Below are 13,575 nucleotides of genomic sequence, written 5' to 3' on the forward strand. Positions count from 1 at the left end.
GATAGTTCACTGAGCAGCATGTTTTTTTTCTGAGGACAGAGCTCCATGGGAGGCCCACATTTAACCAGTAGTTGCTGAGTGTGGGGAGTGAGGGCTCAGGTTAAGGACTCTGCTCTTTTCTGTTGTAGCTTTGTGCGGAGAGCTGACTCATTTTCTTACCTTCAGAATCTGTCATCACCTATTCTTTGTGGGTTGGTTTGGTGTTTTGTTTTGTTTTATTTTAGAAATTACTTGTTCAGAAGATCATGCATGAGATACTCTCCTGGTGTAGCTGTTTTAATGAGGTTTCTGGTCTTCTTTAGGCATCCGATATAGTTGTAAATATTTTGTGATCACTCATCACCTCGTAGTCAAATATTTGGTTATAATTCATGTAAATTTTTATTGGCATATATCTGTAAAGGCATATTAGATACCACTGTACTGTGGTGTTTTGCTTTTATAAGTTCTTCAAGGTATAATCTTAATGTTTAACCATTCTTTAGCGTGTATGTCTACTTAAATGCGTTTGGTTAGTTGTGTTCCCTGGTCTGTGATCCTTAGGTGGTTTTTTGCCTTTTTAAGAGATAGGTAGAAGTCAGTATTTAACTAATGAATAAATTACATAGGTTGTGTCTTGCTAGTAATTAAACTTACGAAAAAGATTATGACACGTACACTTGTGTATGTATTAATTATGAAGTACGTAGATCTATATGGTGAACAGTTTACTGAAATGACGTGTTAGTATCATCTTTACTTAGCTAAAATTGAATTTGAAGTTTTCGTTACCTTGGTAATTCTGTAGTGTGCTAGTTGGATGACTCCTTATCACATAGTAAAAACTGGAACCTGACCTTTCAGTTGTTAGAACGCTTTCTGTTCTGGATTCCCCACGTCTAGTGCTAAGCCTCCGTGTGACTCTCTACTTTCATATTCCTGTCCCTTACAAATCCTGATCAGTATTTGTTCTGGCAGATGTTTATTGGCCACCTTGTCTAGGGGACAGGGCAGAATCCTAGGTGAGGAGGTGGGTGAAGACAGGCTAGAGAAAGGTGGTGAGGAGAGCTGTGACTGAAAGGGCCCAGGATATTCTCTCTCTCTCTCTCTCTTTTAGAAAATATTTTAACTTCACGCTGCTTTTTTGTTTTTAAGTAGGCTCCACGCCCAACATGGGGCTTGAACTCATGACCCTGGGATCAAGAGTTGAATGCTCCACCGACTTAGCTAGCCAGGCGCCCCCCCCCCCAGTATATTCTTTATTGAAAACAAATGCTAGGGATCCCTAGTTTCTGTACTTCTCGAGAATTCTAGAAAGCTAACAGGTGCTATAAAATCTGATAATTCAAATCTTTACAGCATTTTTACTCTAAATCCACCTCTCCTCCCCACATCCCAGAACATGCTTTTAAATACTTTGCAAATCTAACAGCTAGTGCACCTACAGTGAGTCAAAGGGACAAGATGAGTGAGGAGGCCTCCAAACTCTTTTACATATGGCTGAGAGACAGAGGCTGATGATTTGCTAGACACAAATTGCACCTACTTTAAAGGTTTTTCTGGTTTCCTTTTAACTATGTAAGGTCAGCAGATGGCTTGGGTGTTTTGGTAGTAGGTGGGTTCCTTTAAGTATGGCCTAGAGGGAATGTTGTATTTTGTAATCACATTTGCCTTTAATTTGACCTTTTGTTTGATTGTGTAGCCAAAAGAAGACCCAGAGAGTGTCACTCCTCTTTGAAGACGATGCTGATAGTGGAAGCTCTCTCTTTGGCTCTCCTCCTGCTGCATCTGTTCCTCCTACAACAACGGTATTAACTTCCTAGGTCCAGGAAATATCCTTGAGGTGATGTTACATGAATAGTGATACTTCCCTGAGTCAGCTCCTAAAACCTGAACTTGGAGGCTGAGTCTAATGGAAAAACCCATTTGCTAATTCTAGAAAGAGATCTTCTAGTGGTATTTTACAGGTGAAGTACAAGTGCAAAGTGTGGAGGAAAGGGTTCCTCCATGTCACACAACCCATTTAGCATCAGGGGTTAGGTCTCTGGAGTCTCGGCGGGGAGGGCTGTTGCAGTTCTGGTGGGGGTCGTCAGGCTCAGCGGCAGCCTCATGGAATCGTGGTAACGTTAGACCAGGCTGGTAAGGGACACGTTATTCCTTTTAGGAGCACATTTCAAGTACTAACACTTTAGTCCTGATTTATGTCAGTAGCCAGTCTGTAAAAGGGAAGGAAATTCTGGCACATGCTACAACATGGATGGACCTTGAGGACTTCACATTGAGTGAAATGAGGGAGTCAGAAAAAGACAAATAGTATATGATTCCACTTACACGAGGTACCTGGAGGAGTCAACTTCGTAGAAACTGAAAGTTGAATCGTGGTTGCTAGGGGCTTGGGAGAGAGGGAAATGGGGAGTCTTTTAATGAGTACGGAGTTTCAGTTTTGCAAGGTGGAAAAATGCTGGAGATTGGTTGCATAACAACGTGAACATCCTTAACGCCACTGAACTATATACATGGTTAAGATGGTAAATTTTATGTTTTTTACCATAGTTAAATTTTTTTAAAAAATTAAAGGATGTGATAAGAAAAAGTCCATCAGGGACTACCTGGTGTAAATGATTCCAGTGATTACACCTAAGTGATATCACTACCACCATCACCTAAGCTAAAAAATCTAGCCAATCTTGATTATAGTTATATCAAAAAGGAGTATTAAAGAATGAAAGGAAGGTGGGATTATGATAATAGTTGTCCAGGGAACCCAGGCATCCTGGAATCCCGCTCTGCCCTGTCATTATCCCTCCCCAGCTGCTTCCCTTAGTGGGTATATGTGAGTTTGTACATAGAACAAAGTGAGGCCAAGCAGTATTTTACTGCCAGTTGGCAATTGCTGACAGCCCCCAAGGGGAATGTCAAACTTTTTAGGCTAGACCCCATGGAGACCTCCTTCTTCTGACCTGGGTTAGCCTAAAAGGCCAGAATCAAGCCAACTCACAGCCTGCTCTCAGGCCTTCAGCTCCAACTTCAGGCCATGCAAATTTGGCGTGCGATAGAGGCAAGAAGACATGCAAGACAGAGAAGAAGGGATGAGACCCTGGGACTCCTTCCCTGTGGGAGCAGCCAGCGTGGCAGCTCCTGCACCCATGCCTGCTGTGGAAGGCCCTCCTCCTCTCGTCATGGTGGTGTGTCACCAAGTCCCTGATACCTGCCCAGGTGCGGGACAGGAGCAAAATAGCTGGAGAGGAGCCTGGAACTTTGTCTTCTAGAGGCTGATCCTTGGTTCTTCCATACCTCCTAAATGTTTTTTGCTTTAAGTTTATTTTAAATTATACAGTAATATATGGATGCCTTCTTTAAAAAGGTTTAGAAAGTGCATGGAGAATACAAAGTCCTTACACTCCTTCCAGAGGAATCATTGGTAACCGTGTGTTGTCAGCCCTTTCAGGCCTGCTTCCACGTGCCCCGTGTTTGTTTTCTTTTATTTAAACGAGATCATGTGGTACATTTTTATGCATCTTTTTTCTCATCCTGCAGCATGTTTTTATTTCCATAAACTTCAGCTTGTTCTTTATCGCCACTCTCGGTATTCCCTGTAACTGTGCCAGGACATGTGTGGCTTACTTTGCCTTAGGTGGAGTAACCGTCACTGTTTCTTGCTAGTTTATTAGGGATGTTTCTTCCCGTCCCTTTAGCCTTGACTGTTGAGATAATTTTTTTTCTCACTTCTCTGTGAATGCTCCTTCCTTTCATCTGCTCTCCTTGCTGTTGCCCTGGTTCTGTTCCTAAATGCAGCCCGGTCCTGTCTTGTCCTTGTCACAAATGCTTTAGCTGAGTCTCCCATGCCACCCGTAATCTCGTTCAAACTGGACTCCTCTTTTCCACCCTCACCATGTGCGCTAGGTGACGCATCCTGTCCCACAGTTCTCCAGAGGACCTTGTGGGCAGATATGTGATAGCTATTCATGTAAATGAGGAAGCAAGTGAAATAAAGGCTAGGTAGAGGGATAAATAATCATATCAACATAGCAACTGATAACTTACTAAAGATGGAGGACAGGTAAACCTTTATGGGTGACCTTGAGCTGGGCCATGCTTGAACGATGAGGAGGATTTGCTTCTACAGACAGTGAGGAGCAAGCAGGGAAGTGCGAAAGTTTACAGTAGGTGTAGGGAATAGTGAGGACTGACAGGATGCAGGTGAGTAAAGGGAGGAAATGAAGTGTCAGTTGATTGTCATGTGTAGCACGTGCTTAACGCAAACAGTGCGGGCGGGGGGTGGGAGACGAAGTACTCAGGTGCGTGTCTTATTTTACCAGGGCGGCTCTGGACGACATCATTGAGCTGAAATGTGAGAGGAGGGAGGCAGAGAGGAGAGACTAGTAGCTGTCTGCGTGACAGAGGTCAGGGTGTAGGTGATGGCAGTGTCTGTGAAGTGAATGGACACACGGAGACAGGTGCAGGTGTTGTCGTGGCCGAAGTTGTGAAGCGCTGTGTCTGCAAGCCTGAGGGGGTGGCGTTTATTCCTTCGCCCTGTTTGTGCCCCGCTCACTGTCCCGCACTCTCTCTACCACCACATTTCGCTAACTCGAGAACTGTGGTTTCGCCTTGTTCTGTATGTTGTCTTGCTAATCAAGCACACTTCTGTTTTTAAGGATGTCATCTGCTCTTCCTTTGGTAGAAAAAAGAGCCTGTCTCTGAGGTACCACCTTCGCTGTTCAGCGATGAAGAAGAGAAGGAGGGACCATTTGGAGTGAAACCTGTGGATAAGAGGGCTGAGGGTGCCAAAGAATCGTCAGAACTGGGGAGCACTCCTGTGGTTGAGGAGTCAGAAAAGGTAGACTGTTTTCTACGTGTCTACTCTGATATATTTGTTTCTCGTGTCTTGTAAAACACAGACACACATACACACACACACACGTATACACAAACGCACACACCCTTACCTTTCTCTACTGCAGAGAATAAATGGCTAATTTGTTGTAAATTTTGAAAACACTGGAAAGCGTGAAGAAAACAAACCGATGCCACGATTCAGGGACTCTTTACCGTCGTTCTTGCTGATCAGTCTCCCTTCTGGGCATCGGTGCACACGGTGCCATGCATTTCTCCCGTTTTACCCTTTCTTTGTCATCTTGTGTCCGGGTCTGTTTTGCCTTTCTTTCTAGAACACTAGGGTGTTCTCCCACATCTTATTTTTCATTTTGGTTTTCTCTCTGCATGTCTGCTCTTTCTGACGTGTTCCCTTTGTAGCGGTTCTGCTCCCCCTGGTTCTCTTCTGCTTCCACCTGTACTTGAACTAAAATGACTGTTTTAAGAAGATCTTAATTTCCTGTTCTTTTACATTTAGTTGGTGTTGGCTGTTAGAGAGTAGAGTGAAATTTCTCTGTCTTCTAAAACGTTTGCTGTTTTCTCCTGGGTGGCCTGTCATCTGCAGGAGCCTGTAGACAAGGCTGCTGGCTGCACCGACCTGGGGGTCGGTGATGGCCTTCGGTGTCTGTATACCTTTTTTTTTTTTTTTTAAAGATTATTTATTGGGGTGCCTGGGTGGCTCATTTGTTAAGCGTCTGCCTTCGGATCAGGTCATGATCCTTGGGTCCCGGGATCTAGCCCCGCATCAGGCTCCCTGCTCAGTGGGAGGCCTGCTTCTCCCTCTCCCACTCCCCCTGCTCGTGTTCCCTCTCTCGCTGTCTCTCTTTTTGTCAAATAAATAAATAAAATCTTTTAAAAGAATGCTTTAAGATTGTTTGTTTATTTATTTGAAAGAGAGAGAGAAAGAGAGTGAGCGGCAGAGGGAGAGGGAGAGGCAGACACCCTCCTGAGCAGGGAACACGATGCGGGACTAGATCCCGGGACCCTGGGGACCATGACCTGAGCCGAAGGCAGATGCTGAACTGGCTGAGCCGCCCAGGCACCCCTACCTTTTCCTTTTCTTCGAACTTTTCTTGTTTTCTGCATGTTCAGCTGTTCATGTTTAATCTCTCTCAGGGCCTGTGTGAAGAATATCACATACACTTTTCCTGTTGAGACTCTCAGAGCTGCAGTGATACAAATATTTTATTTGTACCTGAGACATTGTGTGACATTCTCTACCTGTAGTTTCTGTGTGGACCTTTTCTGTGTCCCTGTAGCCCCTGAGTTAGCCAGTCAGCCTGAAGTCTACCTGCTTGTTGCACTGCCGGCTCTGGCTTGAGTATAAGCTCCTTGAGGACCGGGGCAGGTTTCCTTGGCTTACCATGATATTTGTAGTACTTAGCATATTACCTCCTGCATAGTAGGCACTTTGAAATTACCTGTTTCTTCACAGAAGCATGTTTTCCATAGTTTGATCACTCTGAAATTAGGATGTACTTCACAATCGGTGGCATGTTGAATTGGGAGTTGTTTTTTTCTTAATGGTTCATACAGTAATAGTGGTTCTTAAAATCAGTGGTATCTTACCTGAAATGAGGAACTTGTTGAACGAATAAATGCTACATTTTAGGCTCATTTTAGTGATTCTTCGAGTTACATAATACAGTGTGAGCCTTCTATAGTTTAACGGTCTGATTTTGTCGGTAAGGTTTCTCCTTGGGATTGAGGTATTAATGAAATACTAGGAAATATGTGATCCACTCCTGGTGATTGGCATTTGTGTTTTCTCTATGACTAAGTTATTTACGGCTCATGAGCAACCTGTGTGGCTCAGAGTTATAACTGATACGTGTATCTCTTGGTAGGAAGAAGTGACCCATGACTTTAAACTGGTTGGAAAAATTATCTTTGGCCATGAATTATCTGCACAGGAGTCTGTTGGAGCAGCTGATTGAGAATTGGCCGCAGTGTTTTGTTACTTGGGAGTAGATGTGATTAGTTATAGCGCCCGGAAACATCCAAATGTCGCAGTTACTGAATTACTGAGGAGTTTGGGGCAGGGGTCCCACAGTGGGACTTTTATTTCTGTATGTTACTTAATTTTTTGTTGTTTCTATTTTCAGGGAGGACCTTTGACTGTATCTGCTCAGGAAGCAGTCAAGCATACTGATTTCTTTTCTTCATCCTCCCTTGTGGACAAAGGAACCAAAAGTAGAACCAAAACTGTTCTTAGTTTGTTTGATGAGGAAGAGGATAAAACAGAAGATCAAAACAGCATCCAAGCTCCAAAGAAAGAAGTAGGAAAGGTGAGCAAAAAGCAATGAAGTTATTAGTTTCAGGTTTTTGAAAGGATAAAAGAATCTCATTTTATGGTGTCCGTCCCATCATGTGAGTTACTGAAGAATTGAGGGTTCTAGTTTCTCTATATCTCCACCAACAATTGTTGACTTTTTCTATGTCAGCCCAGTGTTGGTGAGGATGTGGGGAAACTGGAACCCTCCTGTGTTGCTGTTGGGAATGTGAATTAGTGCAGCTGCTTCAGAAGACGATTGGGTAGTTCCTGAATTTGGTAAACATGAGTCACCACCAAGACCTAGCAATTCATCCCCTTGGTATATATCCCAGAGTTATGAAAACATGTATTCACACAAAGCTAGAATGTAATGTTCTCCACAGCGTTACTTATTATAGTCAAAAGATGCAAAGAACTCAATAAACAATGTAATGTATCTATTCAAAATGGAATATTATTTGACAGTGTCATTTACAGATACATGCTACAACATGGATGAACCTTGAAAACATTCGGAAAGAAAGAAGCCAGTGACAAAAGACTACATATTTTATGATTCCATTTATTTGAAGTGTCCCGAACTGGCAGATCTGTAGAGCTAGAAAATAGATCAGTGGTTGCCTGGGTCTGGGGGAGTGGGGTGGATGAGAATGGAGAGGGACTGGCGTTTCTTTTGGGGTGATGGGAGTGTTCTAAACTTAGTGGTGGTGTTTGCACAACTCTGAATAAACTAAAAATCACTGAATTATACATTAGGTGAATTTTATGGTTTGTGAATTTTATCTCAATAGAGATGTTAAAAGCAAAACCCATAAGGTGGCATATTGCCAGTGCTTTTTTGTAAACCAAACTGAGGAAATGGTCTATGTTGATTTCTATAAAAAATGCTTTATTATTTTTTTATTACACCAGTAGTTTAACCCTGTTTATAAACGAGAGCTACACATAGTGAATATGAATTATTTGCTGTATTTTCTTTCAGCCTTTTACTGGGCGTGATTTTGTGCTGATTTTCATGGTTGTGAACCTTGTAAACTTAGTTACTGTGACGTTGGGTTTTTATGTATAATCCATAATAATAATTAATTTTTAAGGTGACACATCTCCTCGGTTGTGAATTTTTTTGTTTAACCTGTGCTTGTGATAGTAAATGTTATGGGCGAGAGAGTCTACCTTGTGTGAACGAGGGTCTCAGTCCTTGGATTCCTTAGGAGGGTTACATGAGGACCCTCAATGGAATAAAGACAGCCAGAAGGGAAGTAGCAAGCACAGGCAGGTTATTCAAGTGAAAGTACGCTGTCAAGGTGGGAGAGTGGGCAGGTTCTGTGAGGTGGAACCTGACCCTCGGTTGTTTTGGGATTGGATATTATTGGGTCTCTCTGGACTGAGAGGTGGGGTGGTCTCTAATGAAGGCTGCTTCCAGTCATTTGGGAAGCTCCTTCCACAGGTTGGGAGGGGGAGTTTTTGACCTAGCAAGGTTTGTTACCAGAAAGGTCTTAGCAGCCTTTCTCCTTGGGTTTTGGGGCAGGGGGGAAGAGAGGGGGTACCTGCAATGCAAATGCATTATAATGAGTCCAGGGGTTACACTGGGGCAGAGATGGAAGAGGAGAGCTTGTGTTCTGCACCTGTGGCTCTTTGGTCTGTCAGCACCAAGGTCTTGGAAGTCACAAGGTCAGGATGTTGTGCTCTCGGGTTTTTAATGTGTAGCGTCTTTATATCGTCCTTGTCTCCAGCTCTTGTCTCTCTCATTCCCCTTCAGGGACTTGGGACTCTGCCTTGGGGCGTTCCTTCACTGCTCTGTTATGGTAGCTTCTATCTAACATAAAAAAAAAAATTGGGGAGTATTTTAGAATGTCTAGTCTGGGGCATTAGAGTGTCAAAACAAGTAATGTGAATAGTAACTTTCAAATGTCAGATACCCTACCAAACAGAAAGAACTTGTTTGGAATCTGAAGGTAGTGGGATGGAAGGTAGATGGGCATAGGGGAAGGTTGGCTGGTCATACCTGTGCCAGGTCTTTGGAGTAAGATGCTGACAGATGAGGGAAACATGCTTGACCACTCTGTTGTTCTGGTATTAAGTCAGCTGCGTTCTCGTCTTCCCTTTGTGAATGAGATGGAGGGTAATTATTTGATTTTGTGTGTTTTCACCCTTAAAATGCTTCTCATTTTGGGAATTAATGGATTGTTTTTTAAATAAAAAGTTTAGATATTTATTACATACAGGCTGGAAGATGATCTTTCCAGATTATATATATGTGATCTGTATTTGCCAATATATTTTTCACTGTTTTTGGTAGCTCCGTAGTATTCCATTATGTGAATGTGTCATTCCCTTTTTGATTGGCACTTGGGCTGTGTCCAGCCCTTAGCCATTTGTAAACAGCTGCAGGGGATATCTTTGTAGTTCCACATTTGTACTTTGATTTCCTTGGCGTAAATCCTTAGAACTTCCCTCTTTTTTCCAGAATCCCGATCTTGATGCCCGCCCAAAGAGCACCGGTGTCTTTCAGGATGAAGAGCTCCTTTTTAGTCATAAGCTCCAGAAGGACAATGACCCAGATGTTGACCTTTTCTCTGGCACCAAGAAAACCAGGGTCAGTTTCAAAAGGTTCTTCACATTATGGTTTTGTTATTGTATTAGATACTATGTCAGCAGCTCACCTAGTTCTCTTCATAAATGGCTTTTGTTTTGAATACTGAATTTGAGTTTTGTCTCTCCCAGTTATCAGAGCCAAGTGTTGGGACCCTGTTTGGGGATGATGAAGATGATGATCTTTTCAGCCCTGCCAAGTCACAGCCTCTGGTACAAGCCTTTTGTTCTCAATACTGGGGTGTGAGGGAAGGCTTCTGGGAAGGAAAGTAACATATCGTTACAAGAGTAAGGAAAATACAGGGGCGCCTGGGTGGCTCAGTTGGTTAGTGTCTGCCTTTGGCTCGGGTCATGATTCCAGGACTCTCGGATTGAGCCCTACATCGGGCTCCCTGCTTAGCAGGGAGTCTGCTTCTCCCTCTTCCTCTGCCCCTTGCCCTCCCCGCTTGTGCACATTCTCTCTCTCACTCCCCCCATCTCTCAAATAAATAAAATCTTTAAAAAAAAAAAAGAGTAAGGAAAACACACAAAGAATTGTGGGGCTTACTAGTAGAGGAATGGTAGATAGAGTGCTGATGACAGAGTTTGTAGTGTCCCCATCTTAGGTTTCCTAACGTTAAAGCATTAACGAATCCCAGCTCTTATTATACAGATTTCTTTGATTTTTTGTTTGCTTGTTTATTTAATTGACAGAGAGAGTGAGGGAGAGAGAGAGAGAGAGCACAAGCAGGGGGAGCAGCAGAGGGAGAAGCAGGCTCCTTGTTGAACAGGGAGCCCAATGTGGGACTTGATCCCAGGACCCTGGGATCATGACCTGAGCCAAAGGTAGACAGGTGCTTAACCAACTGAGCCACCTAGGCTCCCCCGTTTGATTTTTTTTTTTTTTTTTTTTTTTTTGAGAGCAAGAGAGCGAGAGTGCAGGGAGGAGGGGCAGAGGCAGAGAGGGCGAGAGAGAGAATCTTAAGCAGCTCTATGCTGCGCCTGACATGGGGCTTGACCTCACAGCTCTGAGATCTTGACCTGAGCCACAATCAAGTGTTGGATGCTTAACTGACTGAGTCACCTAGGCACCCCCAGATTTGTTTGATTTTTAAGTTGTTTATTGAGAGACCAGTACATGCAACACGGTGACTAAATATTTGTGCCTTTCAGGTGCAAAGCTTTAAATCTGAGTGCTAGCCTGTTTGGGTCATTTTCCCCCACCCCAGTAGATTTTGTTCGATACTCTCTATTTTCTTTTTAAAATTCTTTAAAAAACATTTTACTTATTTATTTGAGAGGGAGAGCACAAGAGGGGGGAGAAGGGGTGAAGGAAGAGAGAGAAGCAGACTCCCCACTGAGTAGGGAGTCCAACATGGGCCTCGATCCCAGGACCCTGGGATCATGACCTGAGCCAAAGGCAAACACTTAACTGACTGAGCCACCCAGGCGCCCCTAGGTACTCTGTATCTTCTGTTTAGCATAATGAATTCTCCTGAGAAGGTCACAGTCTTTAGAATGCCATTTCTGAAATGCTGCCTTTGTCTTCAGCCCTCATTTGAGAAATGACTCAAAACTCACAAGCCAGATTATTTTTATGAGTTATGACTTTTCTTTAAAATTTCTAAGATACATGACAGGTGTTTGGTATTCTTTTTCTTTTGAAGATATCAGAAAAGAAGAGGATAGTGAAAAAAGACCACTCGGTATCCTCTTTCAAGAACCAGAAACATCCAGAATCCACTCAGGGTATCAAAGAAAAAAGCACATTGAAACCGGAAACACCTCAGGTTAGAACTGCTTAAGGACTTCCAGCTTTTGTTTGCATCTCTGGAGAGAGGGACTACCCTCACGTAGACCCAACGGTATTCAGAGTTCTCTTGAGTAGGGAGGAAACAGATAGTAGGACGACCTCTTTCTTGACTGTGTGTGTGTGTGTGTGTGTGTGTGTGTTTTAAATTTTTAAAAATTTAAAAATTTTGCAATTTGAACATTTTTTAAAGTAAAGCTCTACACCCAGCAGGGGACTTGAACTCACAACCTGGAGATCAAGAGTTGCACGCTCTGCTACTGACCAAGCCAGCCAGCGCCCCTCCTGTGCTTTGTTGTGTGGTTTTTTATTTTTTGTTTGTTTGTTTGTTTTTTTTTGAACACACCTCCCTGCTCCCTCCTCTCTTCTCACTCTACAGCCCAGTCCCATGAAGCTATTTTTATGATTACTGTTTTTGGACAACTTTCAAATTCAGTTCCAAGATAGAGTTAATACAGGGTGAACAATCTTTTTTTCCATTAGAACCCCCATTTCTCCCTTTGGGCTGCGTTGGCATAGAATTACATTAGAATTAAATATAAATTATATCCAATTCCTTGGTTCCCCCATTTTCTTGGTTACCTCTCCTGAGGTCACTGCTGATAGATCTCTGTCCTCGGCAGTCTTCTCTCTGGAGCTCGTTCTGGGAGCAGGCCAGAACTGGAGAGTGAGATCCAGTTCTGGCTTACAGCTGTTTCTGGATTGAGTTGTGAAAACCAGGCACTAGGGAGAGCACATCCCCAATGACTTGCCCCAAGTTTCAGCTTCCCTTGCTTCTAGAACCTCAGTGCATTAGGCTGTGTGTGAATTTCGGTGTGCTCTGTGGTATTTGGTGTGTGGGGTAACCAGCATGGTAATTTTGCCAGCTGGTCAGGTTTTGGTGTCTGGTACACTATGACTGTTAGGAATCTAACCCATGATCTTTGTCTGCCTTTATTCCATATATGGTCTGACAGCATTCCTCCTATACAACAGGTGAGGAGGCATAAGTGAAATAATGTTAATGAAAAGTTTTAAGGTCCCAGGAGAGATTTGAATGCCTTTCCCATTATAGAATTACAGAAAGTGACAGCTTTGCTCCATCAAATTTAATGGGCATAAGTGTAATCCAAGAGATACTTTTCTTTCTATTTCCCCAATGGATTTTTAACTGAATGTAATTTCACACAGGACTCACCAGGTCCCGCTCCATTTAAAACCAAAGAGCCATCCCCTCGGATCTGGAAAATACAAGTAATTATAACATGTCTGGAATCTTCACTGCCTGCCTTGTGGCATCTATAAACTTTTTTGGATATTTACTTTTGTCAGCTGCTGCCAGGCATTTTCTTATCTCTTCCCCACCCTCTAGTTGTTGCTTCTTGTGTGCTGCGTCTGTAACATCTTTTCTTTGGTCCCAGTGGTGGGCACAGGTATATAATCTTATTCTGTTTTTAGTCTAAGACTAGATCAGGAGACCTCCCTGCCTTTTTCTTTCTCTTGTCGTATTATACATTATGTATACCATGTCTCTTGTCATGTGTCACAGTAGTAATAATAGACTGCTGTGTTTTAAGAAAACATACAGAGTAAGTTTCTTTTTCTTTTTTAGGCAAATTTAGCAATTAATCCAGCAGCCTTGCTGCCTGCAGCGGCCCCCCAGATCTCTGGAATAAAGCCCGTTTTGCCAGAATTGGGTTTTCCTTCATCTGAACCTGAGAGGATCCACAGTCTGGAAAGTATGCCCACTCTTCTCAGTAGTGGGGAGGCCGGCGTGAGTTTCGATCTTCCAGCTCAGGCAGACACGTTACACAGTGCAAACAAGGTGATGAAACCACCTTTGCTTGCTTGGTTTTTTTTTTTTTTTTTTAAGCTGGAATGACTTGTATATTTCTTCCTATCAGTTACACACCATAGGCTGCCTCCCATTCCCCATGTGAAGGAGGCACCTCTTCCTTTCTTCAGCCTCTACATCCACCTTACACCTTCCTAATTCTGCCTTCCACTGCCTCTGTTATGTTTATGTTCTGCTCAGAAGCCACGTGAAGTCTCACTTCCTCCAGGCGCTCCTGCCTTGCTCCCCAGAGGT

General features: G+C 43.2%; 1 protein-coding gene across 3 annotated transcripts in view; it reads left to right on the plus strand.

Moving 5' to 3' along the window:
* LOC100475173 (WASH complex subunit 2-like) overlaps positions 1–13,575 on the plus strand; it is a 51,718-nt gene that overhangs the window by 33,064 nt on the left and 5,079 nt on the right. For 2 of the 3 annotated variants that reach the window (XM_002926239.4, XM_011233622.3), the window contains exons 21-28: positions 1,682–1,787; positions 4,661–4,816; positions 6,957–7,139; positions 9,594–9,722; positions 9,851–9,931; positions 11,365–11,487; positions 12,678–12,740; positions 13,099–13,311. In XM_002926239.4, coding sequence (XP_002926285.2) covers positions 1,682–1,787; positions 4,661–4,816; positions 6,957–7,139; positions 9,594–9,722; positions 9,851–9,931; positions 11,365–11,487; positions 12,678–12,740; positions 13,099–13,311 — 1,054 coding nt within the window. The remainder of the gene's footprint in view (positions 1–1,681; positions 1,788–4,660; positions 4,817–6,956; positions 7,140–9,593; positions 9,723–9,850; positions 9,932–11,364; positions 11,488–12,677; positions 12,741–13,098; positions 13,312–13,575) is intronic. The other variant, XM_002926240.4, reaches the window with a different exon arrangement.

The sequence above is a fragment of the Ailuropoda melanoleuca genome, chromosome 6 (assembly GCF_002007445.2).
Source record: "Ailuropoda melanoleuca isolate Jingjing chromosome 6, ASM200744v2, whole genome shotgun sequence".
Lineage (NCBI taxonomy): Eukaryota > Metazoa > Chordata > Mammalia > Carnivora > Ursidae > Ailuropoda > Ailuropoda melanoleuca.